The sequence below is a fragment of the Nanorana parkeri genome, unplaced genomic scaffold (genome assembly GCF_000935625.1).
Source record: "Nanorana parkeri isolate BGI_ZX_2015 unplaced genomic scaffold, ASM93562v1 scaffold844, whole genome shotgun sequence".
NCBI classification, from domain to species: domain Eukaryota; kingdom Metazoa; phylum Chordata; class Amphibia; order Anura; family Dicroglossidae; genus Nanorana; species Nanorana parkeri.
In genome coordinates, this window is record NW_017307112.1 from 709,716 (window position 1) to 735,605 (window position 25,890).

At 41.1% G+C, this 25,890-nt stretch overlaps 1 protein-coding gene across 1 annotated transcript in view; it reads left to right on the forward strand.

Moving 5' to 3' along the window:
- The window catches only part of SMARCAD1 (SWI/SNF-related, matrix-associated actin-dependent regulator of chromatin, subfamily a, containing DEAD/H box 1), a gene marked incomplete at its 3' end in the record, with an annotated part of 100,303 nt that overhangs the window by 53,211 nt on the left and 21,202 nt on the right, over positions 1-25,890 (forward strand). The window contains exons 9-14 of the mRNA XM_018565405.1: positions 5,509-5,906; positions 19,070-19,272; positions 22,012-22,102; positions 25,311-25,410; positions 25,536-25,595; positions 25,675-25,750. Coding sequence (XP_018420907.1) covers positions 5,509-5,906; positions 19,070-19,272; positions 22,012-22,102; positions 25,311-25,410; positions 25,536-25,595; positions 25,675-25,750 — 928 coding nt within the window. The remainder of the gene's footprint in view (positions 1-5,508; positions 5,907-19,069; positions 19,273-22,011; positions 22,103-25,310; positions 25,411-25,535; positions 25,596-25,674; positions 25,751-25,890) is intronic.

Here is a 25,890-nt window from a genome sequence, read left to right on the forward strand (position 1 = left end):
TAAGCTGTAAGGTGTTAAAGTATTCAAAAATACTTTTAAATGTGTCACTTTCATTAAAATCATCTGTAAACCTGTCAGGAACTTCTGTAGGAACGCCATGCTATAGGGTGACAACACTCCTGTGCCCATGTCACCCAACTGTTCTCTTGCGTTGTCATCCTGTCAGTTATCCCCCACCCTGTAAAATATGCAGAAGATGCTGTAGTGCATGTGTATAGACGGGAAGTGCCTGCAAAGGGGTTGAAGGAGATCTGCAACAACTGATGAAAAGGTGAAATCGGTATTGTATTACAGAAAAGGCAATTGTTTATAATTTCCAGTACTTTAACAAATTGTCATTCCATTAGGGTTTGCAAGTGCTTTAATCCCTAAGTCCATGATATACCTGATTGGCCTTAAACTCTACCAGTCTCATGGTCGATGATGGTGTTTCATTATTTTCAGACATTAAATTATTTTCAACTTGCAGTGCTAAAAATACCAATTGCTACAGCTTATATAACTGATCCCTAAACCAGTGTGGACAATGGAACTTATGGATGTACGCACAAACAAGCTCCAACATTGACCCAAACTTAGGTTGACCAATTAGGATCACTTTATCGGTGGGATAAGGCTACCATTGCTGCTAACGCCCCTCTTTAGGAATCCGTCCAGTAGGGCTTGGCTGGGTCCTCCTGGGCGCTCCTCCCCCTAAGGCCCCGGGGTCCCAGGTGTGACGACAGACGGAATTTGGTTGTTGGTTCTATTCCAGCCACCTCTTGGTCCTGGTCCTCTTTACTTCGGTTCTAGTCCAGACACTGTTTATGTAGGTCCCATGAAGAAGCTATATGTGAAACGCGTCGGGACGAATCATATCAGATATGTATTTTGTATCTATGCAAGTTTTGGAATTATGGCTGATCAAATAGAAGCATTTAGTCTGAGACTGTGACTACTGGGCATATGTTAAACCAAACCCTTTGGGTAACATGTTATAGTGCAATAATGGATCTCCCTTTTTTTTTTTTAGAGCGTGTAGTATTTGATATATTTTAATATGTGGATGTTCAATAAATTTTGTTATATTTTTTTATATGCAATGGTTTTTTGCCTCTCTACTAACTTTTTTTTCCTACTAAATGTATACTAGGGGGAGAGGCCAATAGAAGGGGCCTATGTTGAGGCAGCTCACAAGTTTTGTTTAAATTATCCCTAAACCAGACCATTTTCAGAAACATTTAGCGTGCCAAAGTGACGCTGTCATAAGAAATGTACAGGGGTTGCCCTTGCTGGCTTCCATTTGGGAATACTGGATTCCTGGCTGTTTCTGACTTTGTTATGTCTCAGTCCAGGAACAAGCATGCTGTAAATGAATGCCAGGAAAGTGTCAGAACTACTTATCTCTATACTTGTTTTGGATCAGTGAATCAGACAGCATTGAAGGCCAAGCAACTTAATGGCAGCCAGGGAAAAGAAGCATTCTCAAGGGAGGGTTCAGTAATGGCAGCCTCTGTTATTCTTTCACAATAGTTTAACTTCAAGCAGCCCATAGACAGACAATGATTTGTATGTTTTCAGTGAATCTGGTCGCTATATCTCATCTGTGAGGACAAACTTATACCAACTGACCAAGAGCTCTCAGGGAAAACTAACGGGGTAGAATAATTGGAAAACGTTTTTCTAAACTGTCCAAAGATAAATGGCACTGGCGGTGTCCACCTGCATCCGTCTCCTCCTGTGCTCCATTTCTTTCTGTATTTAAAGTGAACCTGTGCTTTACCCACACTGGGTTCATTTTAAAGGAGAACTATGGGGTCAGTGTTTTTCCCCATAGTTCTCAGGGTAACGGGAGGACACAAACTAGCGTCCTCCCGTTACCCTAAGCTCAGTATACCGCGAGCTACAGCTCGCGGTATACTGAAACGCCGGAGCGGATCACGACTTAGATGACGGGATCCGCCCAGCTGCGTGAGTGACAGCTGGCTCTGCCTATCTAGAGGCAGAGCCAGCTATACCTGCCCCCTCCCCGTCCGTTCCGCCAGTCAGCGCTGGCAGATCGGAGCGGGGGAGAGGGGAATCCAGCCCCTCCCCCTGTCACGGCAGAGAGCCGTGACCGGATCGAGAGGCGAGCGAACCCGGTATGTGTTCGCTCACCTCCCGATCTACTGAGCCGACCTGTGACAGTCTCATTGTCACAGGGCGGCTAGAACCATGAGGTGAGTGAAAAGCACTCACCTCATAGTTCTCCCTTAACTTTGTTTCCTAGCAGCATATACTTACCATTATTAATTTTTTCTCTAGTTCCCTAATGCTGAACGAAGTGGCAATGGATTAAAGGAAATGTAGGGGGGATGCGGGTAATAAAGCAAACCTGTTGTCTGCAACAAATAGCTTGTGGATGGACATGCACCCCCATAGAATAGGCAGGATTAAAACCTCATGTTGGGTATTTTTCCTCATCTGTGTTTCATAAGCGTGCTAGAGGTGGTGGGGGAGTGGTGTTCTGTTCTTCCTATTGGCTCAACAGGACAATATATTTCCAAAATTACTCCGGAACAGGTGTCCCCATTGGTAGATTGAGCCCCAATTTCTGTTCTGGTGGCATCTCCCAATTGTGGATTTACCCTTATTTTAATTCCCAGTGACATTGGTAATCAGGGCAATTTGAGCATGACTCTCCCTAATGAGGGGGGCACATCACTAAAAACTAGACGGGCGTTTCTAATGCCTCACCACTGTATGCCTTTTAGTTGGACTCCAAAGGGTATGTAAACCCTAACAATTAACATCTTTTTTTGCTCCCTTTTGGTATGTTACATATACGTGCAAGAGCATTTTTGTATCTGGTGGATGAGTGTAAAAATACCTGTTGATACTGTCAGACATTTTGGGAGCTGCTAACTTCCTCTGTTCTGCTGATTGTTAATAGTTAGCATGGTTATCGTTTCACTGCAGACTACAGAACACCTTCCCCCAAATTATAGAGCAGTGTAAATAGCAATGCTACTCCTCCATAGACAGAGTATGGCAAGTGTTGTCACTCTAGGGCAGGCAGTGTCAGGATTACAAGGTGAAAGTAAAGGGGGAAAAAAACCCTAAAAACTCATTCAGCCACCACATCTAAGGACTGCTAAGCTGCAATATATTCCATTTTAGTTCTTGGGTTTGTAAGCTTTTAAGCTCAATACACAAGTGGATCTCATACAAGAACGGATAAGAAATGCACTCGGTGCCGCAGTTTTTATTCCTTACATGGCTAGTGTTCACACTGTATACACGCAGTGAAGGGGCCATTCATTTTTTGGATTAAAAAAAATAGGCGTAGCCGATAAACGGAGAATTTCCAGCATGTTGAAAACTTATAACTAGATTTCCAAAATGTGCTAACAGGACATCAGTTACTGGGCACAGTACAGGTTTGGGTTTAGAGGCCATTTACTTATGGGTGTGTCCTTGGTTCACATGCGTTCATTATTGAGACAATTAAATGTATCCTTACTGCATGTGAAATGCAGTTTTTTGTTGTTTTTTTCTCCAGACTCCTATAGCTTCATTTAAATGGCATATCTGATCTGCATTTGATATGCAGTTTTCACACAAACGTAACTAGTGTAAACAGGGCCTTAGACTGGCCTCACATCTGTCCACTCTGGTGCGTTGTGTTAAAAAGCATGAATGTCCTTTCGTTTGAGTGGAATTCCAAAGCACTAGAGCAGACAATAAGCATACCTCTGCTTTTATTTTTAATGCAGTGTACCACATCGCACATTGGTGTGTTAGCGTGTGTTGAGGTCCACTGTAGTGCAAAACGAATAGCACACCAATGTGCGTAATGTGCATTACTGCAATGCGCAGTGGTGTGAAGTGGTCTTTATTACAAATACAGTGGTACCTCGGCTCATGAACGCCACTATTCTGGTCGCGAACCGAATCAAATTCCCACATAAGGTACAATGTAAATAAGGTTAATCCGTTCTGACCCCTACAAACGTGGTCACGAACCGATTTTGGTCACTAGCAGAATCCAATTTTCCCATAAGGATCAATGTAAATGAGGTTAATCCGTTCTGACCCCTACAAACGTGGTCACGAACCGATTTTGGTCACTAGCAGAATCCAATTTTCCCATAAGGATCAATGTAAATGAGGTTAATCCGTTCTGAACCATATGTAAATTCATTACCGCTCTACACTTTCTTTTTACCATCATGCTTGCTCTGCACTAGCCATGCTGAATTGATTAATACTGTACAGTACTATATGTGCTAAAAAGCGTCACAGCAAGTGTGCACAGGTCTGTCTGCTACCGCGATCTCGACTAGCGGAAGCCATGACTACGTGTCATAGCGGGAGAGATGGCCGCAGTTGTGTCCGTCACCCGATTTGGAGTTCGCGAACAAAAGCAACGTTTTGCTGAACTTCCTGTTTGCGAACCGAGGTGTGTGTGTGTGTGTGTGTGTGTGTGTGTGTGTGTCTCTCGATGGATAGATAGGTATAGATATATCTCAAATCTTATTGTGAATTTTTCTATTCTGAAGACATTTATACGAGCCTTTGTTAGCACATCGCAGTGGCAGGATCTGCCTTCATTATAGTCGCCTAAGAAGAAAGCCTGCCCCCCTAACATTTTTAGGGTGAAACTGAAAATAGATGAGTGTTTTCGCCACAAATTCTGTTTTTCAAGAAATTTGAAACCGTTTTGAGAGCTGCTTCTTCAATGTATTATTAGTTGTTTTAAATTGTGTTTTGTATATATTCTAAAATGTCATACATGGCAAAACTCTCAATGTATACAATATATTCTTAGACTAGATATCCACATATAGTAGTAATGTGTGTCCATTGACATTAGGACTACTATATCGTCCTGTATAGCATTATTATGATGTGATTTCAGCTCCAAGACCTCTGTGTGCAGTTTAACCTCTTAATCATGGTGGAAGATTGTAAAGGGTTTGGCACCTTAAACTATTCAGAGACTTTTTGTATGTGTAGGCATTTCATCACTCATGATATTCTCTAAACCCTGCAGCAGCCATGTTTGTGGAAAATATTACAGGCAGGACATGGGGCAAAAGGAATCTCTGATGTGATTGGACGAATGTCTAAGCACCTTGTGTAGTCCCTCCCAGGTGTCGGAAAGAAAGAGAGGGAATAGTGCATTACCAATCTTGTGATTTGGTTTTGTTTTTGGGGAGGGGGGAACGTTAACATTGTTGCATTGTAACCATGTCTTATTCCAATTGCAATATTTCATTTTTGCTTCTTCAGTGACCTTATTAAAACCTGTATCATTAACCTGATGTGTTGGTCAAGTGTATATAATGTTAATTGAAATGATGCTGATGGTTTCAATTGACCCATAATCTGTTTGAAATATTCCACAGAGCTGATTTTAACGCCAAAATAACCTATACCGAAAGCAATTAACCTATTGTCGTTATAAGTGCCAGACCCTGCAATTATCAGTATACGCATGTATGCAAAATTTGTATTAAAACCGTTTTGTCTCCATTACTTAAACAGATGATTTGCAGAGTACTTCCAAAAGCGCTATGTGCAATGGCAAAGGAGCCTCAGAAAATGACAAAAAAAATCCTAAAAACAGCACCAAAGCGAAGCCAGATGACAGATCTAATGACAAACTGATGCAGAACGGTTTAAAGAAAAAAGCAAAAAGCAAAAAAAATGTTATCCGCTTTAAACGAGACTCAGAAAGCGAAGAGTCTGCTTCAGATGCAGGCAGTGTTCTGGATGAAGACTACAGCAGTAATGATGAGATAATGGAGGAAGAACACAAAAGTAAAATAGTTCGCTTCCTTCAAGATGCTTCCCTGGATGAGCTCTCTCTGATCCCTCAGTGCTCTCTAAAGAAAGCTCAGAGGATCACTGAGCTCCGGCCCTTCCATTCTTGGGATTCTCTGGTAAGTTTTCAGTGTACAGTACTTTTTTTTTTTTATATTCCTTTTATGCTCATAGGCAAGAGGTGTCTACAACCTTAAGGAGGCATAGATGGGTGGCCTTTTCCTGAGTAAGCTAACACTATATTCCTTCTAAACCAATAGCAGTTCATATGACCTAATTTTGAATAAATTAAGGGGTGATTTTCCTGAAAAACTCTTGCTGATTGGCTGGCAATGCTGTCACTCATTCAGCAACCTAGGAGCTTGGTTCAGTGCTTTGCAGAAGCAGACATGAGAGCTTTCATTTGGGAAGAAGAACTTTGCCAGTCTGCTGTGAGATGTTTTACCAGGAAACTTTTGCAGAAAGCAAGAATGCAGCAGGATTTTTCTCTCCCCTGCGTCTGCCTAAAGAAACAGCTGCAGGAACTGCTCCATATTTTAAGATGCCAGCATGATTTTTCAAGTTTCTTCCTAAAACAGCATCTTTTCTCCATTGCACTGCATACCTGTCACCTCTGCTCTGCAAGGGAATTTCTCACATGTTTCTTGTGCTTACACAACGCTGCCATTTTCTGAGTGAATGCTAACAGGCATTTACTTAGAAGAGGGATAAAAAAAAAATGAGGGACTTTGGAAAAGGGAAGTTTGTGACACAGGCTTGGTAAGTACATTAAACATTATTACAATCTGCCTTTTTTATTTTCTTTTGTCTCCATTAATAGTTTAATCTCTCTGCATCGGTGGAATTTTTTTATATATATTTTCTTATAGCCTGTAATTTTAATTTTTTAATTTTTGGGTACATACTAATTAAGTGCACATTTTCAGGCCTCGGTGGCTATAACGCGCTGCGACATATAAATCACTCTAAAAAGTAGCATAATTTCAGAATATGATTGTAGTTTGGTGGATCCCCATGTGATGTGCTAAGGTGGGCATGTTTTCTAGGTGTAAAGGTTATCTGGACCACTTTTTTTTTTAGCTATTCCTTCACAAAAACAGAAACATTTTTTTTTCCTACTTTATGTTTTACACAGGAAGACAGATAGAGGTATAATTGCTAAAGCTGCAGTGCAGATTCACAAGCCGCTCTTTGCACAGGGAAGGATCGTTTGGCCTGGAGCTTTTGGCTGGCCTGACAACATCTGTCTGATAGGCAGCTTGCAGCCAAACTTGTCGGGCTTTGCCTTCGCTAATTCTTTCTAAAACTATTTGCTAAAGGGCTGCCTTTTGCTTCAAATATCTCGCTCTTCAGTTTTTACCCCCTTTGGCAAAAAGGAAAGAAAAAAAAAAAGATAATGTTTTCAACGTTGTACTGACCTGCAGTGAATTGAAAGGCTTTTTCTTCCATCCTTTTATTTGATTAAACACGTCTTTCAGAGAACCAACGCCCATATGTTCTTTGGTTGCTGTAACTACATGCCCAGAGATGTTGCTAATGCACAGAGAATTCTTCTTTTTCTTAATGGCCTCATGTTGCCAAAAAGTGAATCAAGACTACTGTGTATTTTCTTAACATTTTATGTTTGTAACTTTTTCCCTGTACATGTACACTTGTTAAATAGGTTTGTTCCGCTGCAAATTATAGGCATTTCAATTTTACATTGTAGTTGACATTTTGTAGATGTGTACAAATTGCAAGTCTTTTATTTATTTGTATTTATATTTAGCGCCGACAATTTACTCAGCACTCTATGTAGTTGCACATTAACTGCACATTAACATCAGTCCCTGCCTTCAAGGAGCTTACAATCTAAGGTCCCTTTCACTCATGCATACATACCGGGCCAATTTAGACAGGAGTCAATAACCTTCCATCATGTTCATTTTTCATCAGTGTGTCTGATATAAATTATAGTATAGGTGTACATTTACGGTCATTCTGGTTGTTGAAACTGCTGTGTGTGTGTAAAAGTTGTGCTAGATAAAGGTATGCCCTCACTGAAAGCAGTTTTCTTTTTAAGGTATCTAGAAGCAGAGGACCTGTAGCTGATGTCCAAACGTGTCAGTATTCCTTTTTCCAGTGTGATAAATGGGATTCTACTGGCATGAGTAACACTTAAGTCCCCATTCACACCTAGGAGTTTTGTCACTCAAAGGTAAGCGAGACAAAAGACAAGGAATCCCTTTGATTGCTATGGCCCCTGTACACACCTGAGCGTTTTGTTGCAAGCAGAAAACTGGGAAACGTAGTGCGACAAAATGCGCAACAAACTGCTGTGAACAGGGGGCCATAGAAACGAATAGTATTCTTTGTCTTGAACGTTTTGCCACGCTTAGCTTTGAGCAAGAGAACACCTAGGTGTGAATGGAGCCTCAGATGGCCATTCGCCTGGTGAACTTCAGGCAACGTTAGATTGCTTAGAATTGTACATTATCGGATATATTAGCTTCCTACAGCAATTTGCCACCCACGGTTTCAGTCTTTTTCCAGTTTGGTAGTATACTCTGAATGCAGTTTACATTTGGTATTGTATTCTGCATAGTGCTTATAGATTAGTAGCACTTTATCAGGTAAACATGAAAGATGAACTTCCAGTTCCCCCACCCCCCTCTCAGTAATCACTGACATGGGATAAAAACTCAAAAAAAAAAAATACGATCCCTGATTTAAAATAAAATACCCAAATGCAGTGTTACAAACCTAAAGTTTACTTCAGAATAAAACTGCATGCACAATTTTTTGCAATTGCACTGCACTGGAGCGCACAGCATGGTGGTACCGTGCTTTCGTGTGGGCCATCACACTGGGGGTGGGAGGCACGTTGGGGTGCCATTGAAATGAATAGCACTGCAGCTCACCTCCCGCAGCAGAATTTTTCAGACAGAAACCAAAAATGACTTACACACACACCCACCCATATATATTTTAATAATTGTATTGTAAGCAGAGGAAGCTTGAATAGCTTCAGCCAAGCAATGACAACTGCCAGTGGCAAGATTCCGCAGACGGCAGCAGAATGTAATACAGCAGGTAGTGGGATGGTACAATAGCCAGCCTGCTATTGGCCATTTCAAATTGCAATAGCAGGCTGGCTATTGCACCTGCCCACTGCTTGCTGTGCTCACCTCCCAGTGTGGAGGAGAGAGCTAGTGGATCCAACCAACTAATCGATTAATGAGAATAGTTTACAACTATTCTCATTGATTATTATCAATTAGGACTGGCACTCAGAATTCTTTCCTTTTTTGTAATGCAACAATTTGCTACAAGTGGGTAAAGGTCTATAGTAGTGTGTAGAGGGTTAATAGAAAGTAATAGGTATAGTTAATCACTGTGCAGTTAGTCTTCCATCAGTGACTTGTCCCCCATGCAGAGCAAAGTAAGAGATTTACTGGTGACCTCCCCAGAAGCTTCCACAAGCTGGGAAAGGCAACCCTGTGTAAGCTCCAAGTTTAGCTAATCAGAGCTTAAACAGGGCTGACTACTCGTGCATTGCCAGAGATTCTGGTTCTGGGCAAGATGTCAAGTGTTCAGGTTGACTATTTAAAAAAATATCTAGATTAAAAATGAGGTTGCTTTTTTAGTTTGTGGTTCTCATTTTAAGATTAACAGAAGCCTTGTCTGAGCGAATATTCTGTGGCAAGTATACTTATTCCTTCACACCAGCATATTTCTGCTCAGGGACTCTTAATAACTAAAAATATTTACAATCTGTTATTACCACAATCTTAAAATGTTACCTTAAGTTAGTAAAGGAGTACCAGTTAAACATACACTAACTAAACAAGTGATGAAATCCGGATCAGTCAGTGCAGTACATGAGCATTTTGCATATAGATGTTCCCTTGTTCATGGTTCAGGCGTACATCTTTCTTACTAAAACTGCTCTGCTAGGTTTGCATATGTTTTTATCATTTCTAAGTTTTTGAGCTTAATACTCAGACATCAGGTATCAAATATAAATCCCTTTTATCTCATTGGAAAGCATTAGTGTCATGCAGGTGTTGGCTCCTTCTCTATCCAGGTGTCCCAACTAATGTTGAGTTAATATTTCTATTATCCATCTAATCCACATTATTTATAAGGCCTGGAAGCTCTTCTACACCAAAGTTTAGGGAACACAGTACTTATTTTTCATTTTTCTTTCTTTTAAAATGGTATTAAGCTCTGTTTTTTCATTTATAAATCCAGATGATACAAATATACATTTCCCAGTAAAGTACAGTGGCGTCATGCGGGGGGTGCGGCCCGCACCCCGGTGCCACCATTAGAGGGGTAATACCAAAAGGACTGACAGTCATTTTAGTGTCACCCCCTATGAAAAGTCAGGCACTCGGTCACGGACTGAGAGACCTGCGGTGTGGGGAGAGAGGAAGGGGACCTGGCGGCATACCTCATCCCCCCCGGGTGAACGTCACCTCCTCTCTCTGTCGGCATCCATCACCAAGATGGCAGGAGTCAATAAGACTACTGTGAATGCGCGATGGCGTCATCGCGCGTGGATATGTCACGCACATGCGCGATGACGTCATGGCGGGTCTCCGCTCCGGGTTACACCCAGCCTTGGGACGCCCCTGGTAAAGTATTTATATTTTTGGCCAAGCACTTAGTCATCATATTTTCTGAAGAGTTGGGTCCAACAGTCTCTGCTTTGGTTCCCTGAACTACCTGTCCAGTACAAATTTACAAGGGACAGAACAGTCTCCAGCAGCCGTCCATCTACTAGCTTGGAGGAGGGAGGAGAGAAGTGGATTCCCTTGCTGTGCCTGTATGTTTGTGGAGACACACATCTTACTAGCACACACAATGGTGGCTCCATAGAACTCTGCAAGGGAAAGGAGCCACCCTATAACAAGATACCAGGGCATATGCTCAGGGAACAAGCTGATTCTGCAGGAATCTAACATTTTTTAAAAAATGTCGGAACATCATCCATTGTAAATGATTTAATGAGCATTTAAAATAGCTTAAACTATTTTGACTTCTAATATCACTTTTACTGGGAGTAATATGGCCTATAATAAGCATGCATCCAGTTAAGTCAGAACCCCTGACATTGTCCCAGGTCGGTGACTCGAAGTACTGAAGTCATTGAATCTGCATGACTGCTAATTCTGAAAAGTTTTAGGTGCCTGTTTGTTCAAAATGGCAGCCTTAATATTTCTCTCAGTATGGGTTTCCTTTTATTGCCTGAGTATCCTTACAGCTGCAGACAGCCTTGATGAGACCACCCATCAAAAGTTAGGTTGAAAAATTGAAGGAACCGGGTGGAAAATTGTGGCTGAACAGTGGCTGCATCCATTCAGTTGCAGTCACAGTTCGGGTAGTCAAACAGCTGTCTGAATACCATAGCTGGCACTGGAGATTTCTCCATCTATGCTTTTTAGCATGCATGGGTTAATCGATTTTTTTTTTTTTTATTTCCCTCATTCAGCTCCTAACCTTCTATGGTTACCTATAGTTATCACTACCCAAGCTTTTTAGTGCATTTCATAGAATATAGCCAATCGTGTGTGCTGCATGCACATATGCTGACTTGAGGAGAGGAGACTGTTAGCAGGGACATGACCTGCTGCTGCTCAATCACTAGTCAATAGATGAATAAGAGATGTCTTTGTATTGCTTAACAGCAGCGCACAAAACTCAGTTCACCAACATGGTACCATAAAGTCATCTTCTATAATCAGGTGGTTTGCTAATTCTAAGCTGCTTTTCTATTTTAAATGCTGAAGTCTAGGAAGAGGGATTTCTGTAGAGGCTGCAGTTGGTAACATGACATAGTCACATGACACAGGGAAATGTTCCCCTGCAAAGCATTGAATAGATATAAAATATTAGCAGAGAGACGCTGATATTATTGGAAGATGCCACCTCCTAGTATACACCCTAAGCTGTGTTGGTATTGGAAGGGACACAAGCATAGCCATGTTAGGTTTCACTGTTATGTTCCATGCGAGATGGCACTCGGATGGGGGCTTTGTTTTATATACCTATCTCATATTGTTCAGGTCAGGGGTCACTGAAGAGTGGACCATGGTCTGGTCACGGGCCGAGGGGCAGTTCTGTCCAGACTGCGGTCATCCAACTGTGCTGTGTAATGGCTAGCTGACAGTGGTATACACCAACCTCTGATCCATAACCCAGTGCAGGCCCCCAGCCACGCCAGTCATTGGTTGCTAGGACTGCTGGTGTCTTGGCAACCAATGACATCGGGCAAGGCTAGCTGCTACAACCACAAGTGATCTAAGCTGCTATACAGCCACCTACATCACTTGTACTAGCCATGATTGTGCTGCACCTTCCAAAGTTCATTCCCAGATCTGCTCTATGATCACTGAAGCATGACGTGCTGTGCTCTTAGTGCTTAATGCTTCAGCTGTCACAAGCCAGATGAACAAAATATCAAGCACATTCCTGTGCTTGAAGATCTTCATTGGAGGGCAGGGGATACATCCAATGTCTAATAGACCCCTGATGTCTCCATAAAGAGAACCGGTCACCTCCAAATGTCCCTTAGGGGCTTCTTAGCATGCACATGAATGTAACTGTTCCTGTGAAGACACACCAACTGTGCGTTGCAGTGCTGTTACTGGTGTGAATGCAGCCTAAATGGTGGACCGCAGTACAGACAAGAATTGAGTGACAATTCTGTCCGCGATACGGATCTCAAATCGGACCTTGGTTCAATGAAAGTTTTATTCACCGGACCTCCTTGAATTTTAATTTAGGTGACAAGAACTGCTACAAGTGGATACTATATTTGCAAACTCTTTTAATGTAAGTGGACTTGTGACATAATGGGATTTGATTGGAGGGGGTGGCAGACAATAGAAGAAATGGGCACGTTTAGTTTGAAAATTCAGAAGTCAAAGCTTATAAATGAATTCAAGTACCTTAACTATTAACAAAAATGTACTTTATCTGTGTATCACTCGGCTGTAGATCCTCAAATCATCTCTGAATTGGTGCCGACACTGTCCTTCCCTCTGGAGGGTGGCTACTTTTGTTCCCCATGGTCCCTGTGTATATGTTTTAAAGTAGCCACCACCCCAAGCTCGCTTCCATGATGGACAACAATATCAATACAAATTATTAAACTAAACATGAGATTGTAGTCTATCACAGGAGTGAGCTTGGAGCAGTGACTACTTTACAACACACACAGGGACCATGGGGAACAAAAGTAGCCACCCTCCAGAAGGAAGGACAGTGTCGGCACCAATTCAGAGATGATTTGAGGATCTACAGCCGAGTGATACACAAATAAGTAAAACATCTTGTTAATAGTTAAGGTAATTTGAATACATTTTTAAGATTTAATTCCTGAATTAAGTGTCACTTTAGAAGACTTAAGTAGCATGCTTTTATATTGGCAACTATAGGAAAGGATCAAAAAGGCCAAGGTACTAGATTTATTTTTCTGGGATTTGTACAGTCATGCATGCATTGTAATAACTGGGACACTTGTAGTAAAATAGCCAAAAACAGTTATTCTACTCCTGTGTGCAGAATTGATGCACTCTAGGGCAGGGCTCGACAAAAGCCCAGGCGCCAGGTCATCATGGCGACTATAAATTGCATTCTGGCGCCTGGGCTTTTGTCAGCCCCTTCACTATCCCCTGCCGCCACCTCCACATCAGCTCTACTCCCCATTCTCCCTGCTTGGAGCCGCTGCATGCTGTGGTCTATGTCCACTTTGATCTCCGCTCCTCTCCCCGCTTGTATCAGCAGAGGCAGTGGGGATTGGACACCGACCACTGCAGCCGGCAACCAGTGGGGCGGAGAGATCGCTGTTCCTCTGCAATTACCCCCATTCCTCCGCTGCTTTGCTCATGCCTCCACTTCTCCCCCCTGCCCTCTCTTCCTATCTACTACCAGCTGTAGAAAGCCAGCATTAAGTGTCCCTTTCAGCGGCTGGGAGCAATAGCCAGCCTGCTATTGGCTATTTTAAATTGCACTAGCCAATAGCAGGCTTTCTATTGCACCCACCCGCTGCCTGCTGTCAATCAGCAGAGGAGGACCTGAAGCAGAACTTTCTCCTTCAGTTCACCCCCCTGTTTATTGACAGCAGGCAGTGGGTGGTGCAATAGACAGCCTGCTATTGGCTACTGCAATTTAAAATGGCCAATAGCAGGCTTGCTATTGCTCCCAGCCACTGCCTGCTATATTTACTTTCATCTGCCTTTAGCAGGCAGCTGCCATTCTCCAGCTAAAGCTATTAAAGTGGAAAGGTGACACTAAGGGTCTAATAGACCCTTAGTGTCACCTTAAATAGAACCGGTCTTCTCCAATGAGGTAAAAAAAAGTAAAAATGCCCCCCAAAAAATGCATGTCCCCCACCTCTGCAAACGTGAAACTGGCTCCTAGAATGAAAGAAAATTTGTCAAGCCCTGCTCTAGCGGTATATTTTTAAAAGCAGCGAATGTAATATTCGCCAAACATTTTACATGTGGTTGATCATTCCTTGTCATTTTAAACGTGAAACCTAGAAGATACAACTGCAATGAATATGTGGTAATGTCGCACACACTGCTTTCTAAATATTCATTTATGTCTAAAAGAAATATAATTTGGCATTTGAGCCTTTTTAGAACATCTGTATGTACTCTGTAATAAAAACTAAAGCTGGTTATAACCGGCTAATTGATTTTTGTCTGGCAGTGAGTTTTACAGTGTGAAGTGGTATGCTGTATAGTGACCTATCACAATGTAAAATGGATTTGTACATACTGTACAGCTGCTTGTTTGTACCTGTAGGGGGACATATGTGATCCTCTGATTCATAATGGTTCTTACTGCAAAAGGTATAAATCTCTTCCAAGTAGCTGTGTTTGATAAATTGTATTATTGCTCTTGATTTTTGTGGAAGTGATTGATGTTAAACCCAAGTTATTATGTGCCATCTGTTTGTGTAGGATAAATATGCATTTGCAAGTTTCAACAGTGTTCAAATTATAACTCTTAAGGTGAAAATGTTGCCCTGATTACCTTGAAGTACCTAGCAACACATAACCCTTTTTTTTTTCTTTGAGAAGTTCATACCTTTTTTGTGTGCGTTTTAGCCGTTGAGTGTTACATTTGTTATGACCTCGCCTGTAAAATTATACACATTTTGTTCTTAACTGTCTTCCAGCTGCATATTTCTCTCAAGCTATAATTCTTTCCTGTTGTCCATAGTTATTGGAGTCAAGGACATCTGAAGTTGGAAAAAAAATGGTGCCTAGAAATTAGCCAAATGATTTGGGGAGAAAAGATATACAGGCAGTCCCTGAGTTACATACATCCGACTCCTACTTACAAACGGAGGCTATTACTGTACAGCAGGGGTAGTTGTAATGCTACCACGCTCGTGCCGACAAAGAGTGCCCGCCTTATTAGGTCTGGTTTGGAGTACTATACGTACATTACAGGAAGTTGGCTCTTGTTAGACATGCAGACGAGGGGTGCCCCTTCTTCTGGGTCACTGTGAGGTTTTTACTGCTGTCTGTATCCTCAAAGATTTAATCTCACTTCCTGTCCTTGAGACGACAGGAAGTGAAAGGAAATCTACCCCTAGGAAGGGAAATTCACTCCTGTTAGAGTCGTAATGGGAAAAGGTGTCTCCACTGAAGCTTTATCACCAATCCTTTTTTCCACAACAGCCCAAGATTTTCAAAATACAATTGTCACAGGGACAGGAAGTGAAATCTTCTGAACAGGGGCACACACAGCAAAACAAACTTTACAGGGGGTAAACCGTTCCGTATGCTATCCAAAACAACAAAAAACGAAATTTTGGCTGGTTTTGCACTTAAAAAATGTACCTGTTTCAACTTGCATACAAATTCAACTTCATAACAAACCTACAGAACCTATCTTGTTCATAACCCGGGGACTGCCTGTGCCCCCCTTCTTGAGGGCCTCTGTGAGGACTCCTTCAGGTGCCTACATCACTTCCTGGGTGATGGTGACATGAAATGTTTCTAAAAGCTGTCCAGAAGACTGCAATGGCCTGATGACATTGCAATGAGGGAACTGGTCAGTGGAGACACTCCTGAAAAAAAGATGGCCACAAGGGACATGTGGATTTTAAATGTTTTATTTTAATAATTGGCCACAGGGCTGGATGAATTGATGAGGGGCAGTTTGACATTTGCTCAAGGATGCATTTTAAAACTTAGTGGGCCTTGCTGGTGCATTCCTAACCTTTCTAAAAGTAATAAGCGTAGCCAAGAAAACTTGCTGTGCCCCAGGATGCCTGAAGTACTAAAAAGGAAATGTAGAGGATTTGTATAGATTTTATTATGGTGAAGACTTTTTAATCTGGTAGATATGTAATATTGCATGTGCCTGTTATTTATTTCTCCTTTTAGCCAGCAGTCTACTCTTTTGTTCATTTTTGGTTGTAAAAAAAAGTGTTTAAAAAGCTCAAGCCTCAATAGCTCACACTGAAATGTCCAAACATACAAGGGAATGAGTGACCAATCCAAGGTGCGCTACATAGTGAACCTCAAGGCAACCAGCTTCTGTACTGGTTTTTAGCTTACCTGTAGCACTTTGTGAATCCTTTTGTCATGTATTGTATGTCTTCTCAAAAAATAAAACAGATTTCATACAGATAGGGGAAAAAATAAAATGTCTTGTGAACACTTACCATTAATACTTTGCATTGTTTTCAACAATCAATTTACAAACTTTTCACAAGCCAGCTATCATTGTGCCGACCAGACCATGATCATAATATGTGTTATTGATGCCTGTAGTTGCAGCATAATTTTGAGACTTACAGATTTATCCAAAGTAATCGGGTATAATACCTGAAAGCCAACCAGGTTGTATTATATTTACTACTGTATGGCATTTCAGCTGCATGTGACTCAGAACTTCATTTGGCATTGCAGAGCAGTGGTGGGCAGGCAGGGATCAGTGTGTTCTACCTTCCTTTCTTCCACGTCCATTCCCTTTTTACTGAATTAACAGGTGAGACTGTTTTATAAGAAAAGAAACAATAAAAGACCAATGCACACCAAACAATTAAGGTAAGGGATAAATGTCCTGCAGCTCCTAAAAGGCAGAGGATACCCTAACCAAAAACAGACAAACACAAAGTGACCACCCATTGCTGTTGCTTGAGTTGGTATATCTGGATTTACCTGCTGCATGATTGAGAGGCTGCAAGTAAGCTATAGACACCTGTTACGCAGCCACAGACTTTTCACCTTTTGTGAGATCATGCAGGTACTTTTCAAAACATGTGGTGCCTAAACATTGCTACTCTCCATTGAATGAATTTTAGGTCAACTTTTTCCTTTTTGTTTGCTTTTTTGTCACCTGGTTTGTAGGTCACTAGATGCTGTTTTATGACCGAGAGGAATAGTGCTTGCAAATCAATTCTTTGGCCGTTGAGGGCCATGCAGGCTTCAACTGTAACACCAAATGGTCACTTTGTTTCTTTGGATGGGCGGGTGTTCTGTCATATTTGCCTGAGCCGTTCCATTTGCCGACCTACGTAATGTGCACGGCCACGCCTCCAACAAAATTGTTAATGCGCATGTGCACGCATGCGCTTTATGTAACATCTGGAGTCTGCATTGTGATCTGTTATGTAATCTCGGACATCCGGTATAGAAGGGGGTGGGATCAGAGTCCAGACACAACTAAGTGTATCTGCCACCACCAAGCATACTTGTCCCCATTACGTGCCCCCATTTTCATGTCAGTGCACACAAACCATTCCCATCCATGTCACTCAACCCCATACAGCGCCAGCTACACATCATCCTCCCATACTACGTGATCAGCACCATTACCTGCACACAGCTCGCCCCCGCCTTCTCTGCTACCATTTGTTGCTGCAGCCGGTGTTGTGTCACATTTGCCGAGCGCGTTGTGTAGATCGGCAAACGCAACACGGTCGGCAAATATGACAGAACACTGGCCCTATAATTGCCAAAGTGCGTGTGTGTATAGATAGATAAGTGTGTTTATGTATGTATGTATATATGTGCGTGTATATGTATGTATGTGTATATATATATATATATATATATATATATATATATATAGAGAGATATATATAAAAAATATGTATATGTGTGTATATATATATATATATATGTGTATGTATGTATGTATATGTATGTGTATATATATATATAAATTCTGGTATAAACTGAGGAGTTGGCTTTCTGTTTGTTTTGGAGCGGCATCTATATGTACTCTTGTCTGGTGTGAAGTTTAACAAGTCAGAAAATTACTGCTTGGGGCGGATAACATCAAACATTTTCATCTCCAGTGGCTTAGCTGTTCCCTAAATCCTTTAAGAACCCTGTCAATCTAGCAGAGTACATACATGTATTAAATGTGATAGTGCTGTCTGTAATCTCGTTAAGCACCTTTTCAGGTACAGGAGGAAATAAGGTGATCGCAGCTAAATCAGAAAGCCTTCATTAATTTGGTCTTGTATTTATAAAAAATACAAGATCATAACTAGAATCAGATGTTTGCATCCAATAAAGCAGTAAGATCAGAATGTGCATTTTTTTATTTTAAAGAATGCAGTTGTCAGGTTGCCCTTGTTTAGTGATCCCCCATCGTAGACTGTAGAAAAAGTGTGACGGTGTGAAAGATGCAGTCCATATGATGTGCCTATACTGAACCTTACAAGGGAAGTGAGGTGTAATTGTTATATTCGTTCACTAATAAAGTGCATGGCAACCATAATATGCACCCATTCCAATTGCCAACTTCACTTGTTTGCCTGATGAAGGGAATCCTGTGAGACCCCGAAACGTTGTTTATTTTATACTTCTTGCAACTAGTACGTTAATAAACACGTACTGAACTTGCTTTGGAGTGCCGGTGTCCATCCTTTACTGATATTTTGTCGGAAAGCCACCCGCTGACACCTGCTGCACCCACCCTCCGTTTTTGGAGCAGAGGCTCTCAGTGCGATGGGTACACGGAGTGTATCCGTAAGTAGAAAAAGCAGACACTACCCTGATAAATCATTTTGTGTGGAAAGGGCTATGGTTTCTCAGGACTCTAATTAGGGAATCATTCTGCAAAAGCTTGAGGGTCTCCATATGACTGAGGTCCCACAAACAAAATTTGAGATGGTATTCGTAGTCCTGAGCCCAGTTTTGCAAACTGATCAGTGTATGAAAATTAGAGCATGTATGTTTAAATTGTGTGCTGTAGGGTAATGCACATGATTTATACGATTTTACATTTATGGTTAATATTTTCCTTTCCTGTGCAGCTTAATAAAATAAACAAAGTGAATACGCTTTCGTTAGACCTGGTTTGGAACTGTAAAACACTGATCAAGGAAAGAGAGGTGGTTTTAAAACTCATGAACAAATGTGAGGAGATTTCCAAGAAATTGTTGAAGCAGGTGACGCATATTACTGAAGATGGAGAAAGTGGGTGGAATGTGCAGCAACCATCAATACTGTCTAAAAGGTATGTCCAGACTTGTCAGTTTTTTGTATTCAGCAATGTCAGTAATGTTCCATTGCCTTAAGTTAGGTGTAGGTTATGTATGTGGGTGCTGACTGAATAACTAAGTGCGGTATTCTGAACCCTAAGTGAAGGATGGCCATCTTGGTATGAGGTTGCAAGTAGGATGTAGAACATTATTTGTCTTTGGCGTGAGATGAGCACAACTAAAGTGATGTGCTTGGGTTTTTTTTTTTTTTTTGCTTTAACTTAAACTTTACCTAAGTGATTCTAGGCAACCCAATTTTGAAACAAAAGTAAACTGCACTAGCTTCCTCTCGCCCAACAAATAGAATTCTGTTTACTTAGCATACAAAGCCTTTCACTTTTCTCTCTAGCTCCCTCATAACCTCTTCCCGTGCTCTCCTCCAGGACTCCTCAAGCACCTCTCCAATCTTCTTGAACTCCTACCATAATCTGTCTGATTATCTCCTACTCTACCTGCCTTTTAGATAATCCCTAAAAACTCTTCAGAGAAGCCTATCCTGCCTCTACCTAACAACTGATTTTTTTTATTTTCTCCATCAATTTATCCCCACATAGCTATTTTCTTTTTGTATCACTTGCCCCTTCCTTTTTCATGATATGCACTTGCAGGAAGGCCTTCCTAACACTCTTATCCTAAATTATGTAACTGTACCGTCTTCCTTTTATAATGTACTGTGGAAGTTGCGCCTGAAAAAGTCAAGTAAAGGACTCATCGCCTACAGGGTCACTGCAGCCTATCTTTTCCATCTTACTAACTTACTATACCTTGTTTTCTACTGTATCCATGTAGAGGCAAGTCTTTCCTTTCTCAAGTCTAAGCTGCATCCATGATTGACGGGTAGTGGAATATTCCAGAAGCAACAGGAGAGGTGCTTAAATCGGATTTAGAGAATGAAGCAGGAGCCGCAGGGAGATTCTTTTCACTGGAGCTTTCACTCCAGGAAATAGATCAGAGAGCAGCACAGTAGTGACATCACCAAATCTCATGAGAGAAATAGTCAAAAGCTGCCGTGCCTTCGAGCATCTCCCGCTATAGAAATACAGATGTAAGGCTTAAGGAACAGGACTTTGCAAGGCTTATGATAGTACTGGAGTGGTGTGGGTAGAGGTAAATGCAAAAGCATGAGATAAAATGCTGTTAGAACACGCTAGCCTCAATCCAGGCTCGGCTCAGGCTTTCTTTGTTAATTGTCCTAATTGCAGTAGGACACTAGAAGAAGGGGGGGAGAGTCCCTTTCCCTAAACATGTTGGCTGTATCTTTTCCTAACAAAGATTTTATACAAATTGCAAGTGAGACAGGAGTTAGTACTAGCTCAGTGGTAGCCAAACTCCAGCTGTGGTGGAACTACAAATCCCATGAGTCATTGCAAGATTCTTATAGACATGACTCCCGGAGAGAGATGCATCATGGGATTTGTAGTTTCACCACAGCTGGAGGGCCGAAGTTTGGCTACCCCTGTACTGGGTGCTGCTAAGGTACAGGAGTATATTTGAAGACCGAAGGTAGATTTTTCAATATACTGGTTAGGTCCATTTAACATTTCCAGGTGTTTCCTATAAGCAGGGCTTGAAAAATTTGGCGGTGTCTCACCAGTCAGTCAAAAATTTCACCAGTCAGCATGACCTGACTATAGCCTTGCAATATATGTTAAAACATTTTGGGGACAGATAGAGGTTTCTTTTGTGACCCCACGGGGGGGTTATTTTTTTTTACTATATAATGAAAAAAGTACCATAAATATATTTAAAAAAAAGTTTCCCTACGTTATGTTATAAAACATTTATTCTTACCCATATTTTTAGTAAAACATAAAAGACGGGGTCACGTCGGGTAAATAGACCAAACATGTCAAGCCTTAAAACTGCGTGCGCAAAAAACGACCTATAAGAGTAAATGTTCACTTTTTGAACTCTGGTCCCCTTTGTGTTTTAATCCATACAGAGCTGATACTTCCCTTTTGAATTAGGGTTTTTTTGTTGGGGGGGAGGGTTTAATCTATCTTGAGACCTCCCAGTAATGCAAGTAAGACCTCCAGTGGCAACAGTGGCAAGGCCTTTATGGTCCCACTGTAGACTCAGTCTGGGGACTCTGATTTTACCCGCCGCTGCTACTATAGTAAAATGTATATTGCATCAGGAGGCGTAAAACCCCCCACTAGAGGGGTAGAGAGTGTCTGTTGTCAGAGTTCCTGAGAGGTGTAAGCCCAAGTGCTACTGAACATGATTCCTTTTGTTTGTGGCACTTGCAGGGTTATTCACAAAAGGGTGAAGAGTTTGGAGAAGGCAGGAGAAGTAAACAATCTAGGTCGAAATAGCTGAACTGGAGAAATTCTCTAATTCAGCTCATTCTCTAAGGCAGCTGTCAGAGCCTTGCAATGCCTCATGGGACTTGTAGTTCCAAAACAGCTGGAGTGCCAAGGTTCGCCACCACTGTTCTAGATTGTTCACTTCTCCTGCCTTCTCCAAACTCTTAACCCTTTTGTGAAGAACCCTGCCAGTTGTAAGTGTTTTGAGAAAGATTACATATCTAACCAGTTCGTGGTCATATTGAGTGTCAAAACAAATGAACGTACTCCGTAAATGTACTTGTAGCGTTGTATTTATTTTAGCCTGGTATTAGCAATGCATTACTTTGTTTTAGATGAATCTATTTTCTTAAACACACTGTTTCCTGCCATCACAAGTGTTTGTTGACAATGCATTTATTTTTAAAGTCTAGAGCTCAAGCCTTACCAGAAGATTGGTTTGAATTGGCTAGCTTTGATGCACAAACATAATGTCAATGGAATTTTGGCAGATGAGATGGTGAGTTGATCTGTGTACTTGTATCTGTCTTACTATTATACTAAATTTAATTTCCTGTGTTACCATGTCTTAACAGATAGACACTTTGCCGAGGAACCAGCTTTTTTTTAATCAAATGTAACCCAGGAAAATCAAATGTGTGTTGTCTAAATATTCACCCTCCTTGGACTTAGATGTAATTCGGGTTCTTACAATTTCATTTTGAACAACAGTCATTTGTTGGTTGCATAGGCATTCACTTCGTGACCCAATACATTGTTGAATTAGATTTGCGAGTTAAAATTTTACTTTGCAGGGGTGTGGAATTCGTATCGCCCGACGCCCGGGACATGCAGTTCCGGGCGCCGGGCAAGTGGTTTTATCACTGTTTTAGCCCTGCTACGGACAAGTAGCAGGCCTGGTTTTCTTTTTCTTAAATTGGGGGCGGGAATGTAGCGGGGGGTGGAGCGCTGAGAGCGGGGGGGGCGTGGAGTAGTGACAGGCTCCGTCACTTCCCTCAGCCTCTGTCCTCGGCAGCTGCTGCTCGTTCCTGTCACAGGAGTTCTAGCACAGTGCTGTGCTAGAACTTCGGTGTTGGAGGTGACAGGGTCAATAAAGAGAACCTGTCACCTCCAAATGCTATTACACAGAGGTTGTTACCCCTGTGTGATAGCAATACAGTTAAGTTTAAAAAAAAATAAAGTAAAAAAATAATTAAAAATGTAAAAAATAAAAAGACGATAAAGTAAAAATAATAAAACAAATTAAAACATTTTACAAAGTAAATAAATATTGAAAAAATGAAAACCAGCCCTGCTGCCCCCATCTGCATGGGAGTAAACGTGCAGTGTTTTCAACTGCGATCGTGTGCAAACGCACAGGCAGGGTGGTATTGCAGCAGGAAAACGCGCAATCTGCCTGGCACGACTGGGGTGCCATTAGTCAACGCGGTCACCTGACATCACTGACCAATGAGAAGCGCTTCTTAGCACTGCTAAATACGGTTTTGGTTAAAATTATTTTTTTGTATCAGGACAAGTAGATTGTCATGAGGGACAAGTAGATTCGGCCCCCGCTTTAGTCCTTGGACAAGTAGTTTTTTCAAAAATTTCCACACCCCCTGCTTTTGTGTTTTGGTCATTTTCCTGCTGAGGACCAACCTCTGCACCGGTCTCAGGTCTCTTACAGGTTAAAGCCAGATTTCTTGTTGATTTCGCCTGTATAATTCAATTTATCTTAACCTTTACGCCAGACCAGTGTTCCAGTCCTTGCTAATGAAAAGTATCTCCACATCATGATTCCACCACTACAGCTTCACTATGGTGTACTTGCAATGATAAACATTATCTTTCTACCTCATATAGCCTTTAGTTATAAGGCCAGGCAATTCCGTTTTGCACACATCAGACAAGAGTACCTTTTTCACATATTTTCTGTCTCCCATGTGCCTTTCTGGAAACTCCAAACAGGATTTATCATGGGTGTTGTTCAGCAATGTTTCTCGTCACTTTTCAAAAGAACAATGCATGGTTATCCCTGGATGTCTGCAGATCATTTAGTTACCATTAGTCTTTTGGCTGCATTTATGAGTAATGCCCTTTTAGTAATGCTCATGATCTGATCTGAGTTTTTGGTGGTTGATTGACAGTTGTATTCATGCCATGTTCTTTCTGTTTTCTATAGATGGACGTGGGTGCTCTGTCAGGTGTTTGGGGGGTATTTTTTAATAGCCTAGTCTTGTTTGGTGTCTCTCTAGAACATTATATGAGCGCTGAATAACACCTATAGGCGCTCTCTCAGTTTTCTTTCACAGCGCACTTATGAACTAGGGGACAAACCCGGAAAACACTTGACCAAATTATTAAAGACGCGGCAGGGAGTACATTTTATAACTAAAATAAAAACTAACCAAGATGCTGTGGTACATACCACAACTGACATCTCTAATGTATTTCGTGAGTATTATGCCTCTCTTTATAGTGTAAGGTCTGATAGTACCCCCCACGTTAAACAACTACATCTTCGACGTATAGAAGACTACCTTAATAATATTGTGTTGCCTAAAATATCCCACAACCAGTTGGAAAAACTCGAAGCCCCCATTAGTGAATTGGAAATACAACAGGCAATTGCATCTACGGCACCATATATTACCACTTTATATACTATAAAAAAAGATCTGACCACTTGGTTATTTCACCGCACTTGTATGTCCTTGACAGGTAGAGTAAATGCCATTAAAATGACAATAGATTCCCATTCCCATACATTGGAAAACAGCAACTATTCCCACTTTGAAGGAATGGATTCAAAAGATAGAATACTATAGGAGGATGGACGAACTGACTGCTATTAAACACTTTAAATATGAATCATGTAAGAATAGATGGCAGCCATGGGTGGAGTTTCAACAAACAGATATGTATGTAGATAATGCGGACGACTCCTGAAAAACATGGGTAAAAAATGGGAGGTACTACTATGTAGGAGGGCGGAGTTAGGCCCACAACGAGGCCCGTTGTGTATATTTATACATGGTTTGTGCTTACTATATTACTTTGGTTAAACTGTAGTATACCAATAAGTGTTTAAATGGATGCCCAGGTTATAATACGATCCCTTCCCTTTTGTTTGTTTTCCCCCCCTCCCCTTTCCCTTTGTTATCAATGTTGATTATTACGTTTTTTTTATTTCCCCTTTTGTGCGGGATTTATATGCTGTAATCAAAGAAGCTGCAAATATGTGATTGTAGAAGTAAATGTAAATGTCTTGTTCCTTTTTCTTGTTTTTTTTTTTTTTGTATTTTTGAAATTAATAAAAATTGAATGTTAAAAAAAAAAGAACATTATATGGGCCTTTGCTAGAGAGCATATCTAAACAAAACCATCACAAACTCTTAGGCCTTCCAGAAACTGGCATATTATTTTGAGATCATGTAACACTTTATTTGCACACATGTTGAACTAATCTGAATTTTGAAGGCAGTATGATGCACCAGAGCCTTTGTAGGGGCAAGACTTGTTTCCACTTAACACTTGGACTACACATTTTGTATTGGACATAACATCCCAGTTTAGATTAAAGTTATACCTATGAAATGTGGAAATGTCCAAGTGGTGAGAATGTTTCTGTCACTACATGTACAGTGAGGTGCTGGTCCAATTAAACAGTATGTTGGAAAAGATAAACAGCCAGCATACTGAAAGCATTTCTTTTTTTTTTTTCACAGGGTTTGGGCAAAACTGTTCAAGCTATAGCATTCCTTGCTCATCTTTACATGTTGGGAAGTAAGGGTCCACACCTTGTGGTTGTACCGGCTTCAACCTTAGGTTAGTATTATAACTGTACACGTTTTTTCATTGGAGGCTATGTGCAAGACAACAAGAATTATAGTGGGCTTAGTACATTTTAATAAAAACATGATCAGGTTCTTAAATGTTGATTAATTCCACAGATAACTGGATACGAGAATTCAATCAGTGGTGTCCAGACATGAATCTCTTACTTTACTATGGTAAGAATACAGTATTTTCCATTCTGCATCTAAACACTGGTATGTCTTTCAATATACCAATATTCTTCTCTCTTTTCAGGTTCTCAGGAAGAAAGAAAGTACTTGCGCTATGACATACTTAATAAAGTGGTAGAGTTTAATGTAATTGTCACAACGTGAGTACTCTAGAAGGATAGGTACAAATGTTTGTTATACTTGTACTACAAATAGAGACCCCTTTTGCTTCAGTTTTGTAGGACCCTGTCCATCCATTTTCCTGTATTGCACAATGCAAAGTTTATTGCTTATCCAACAC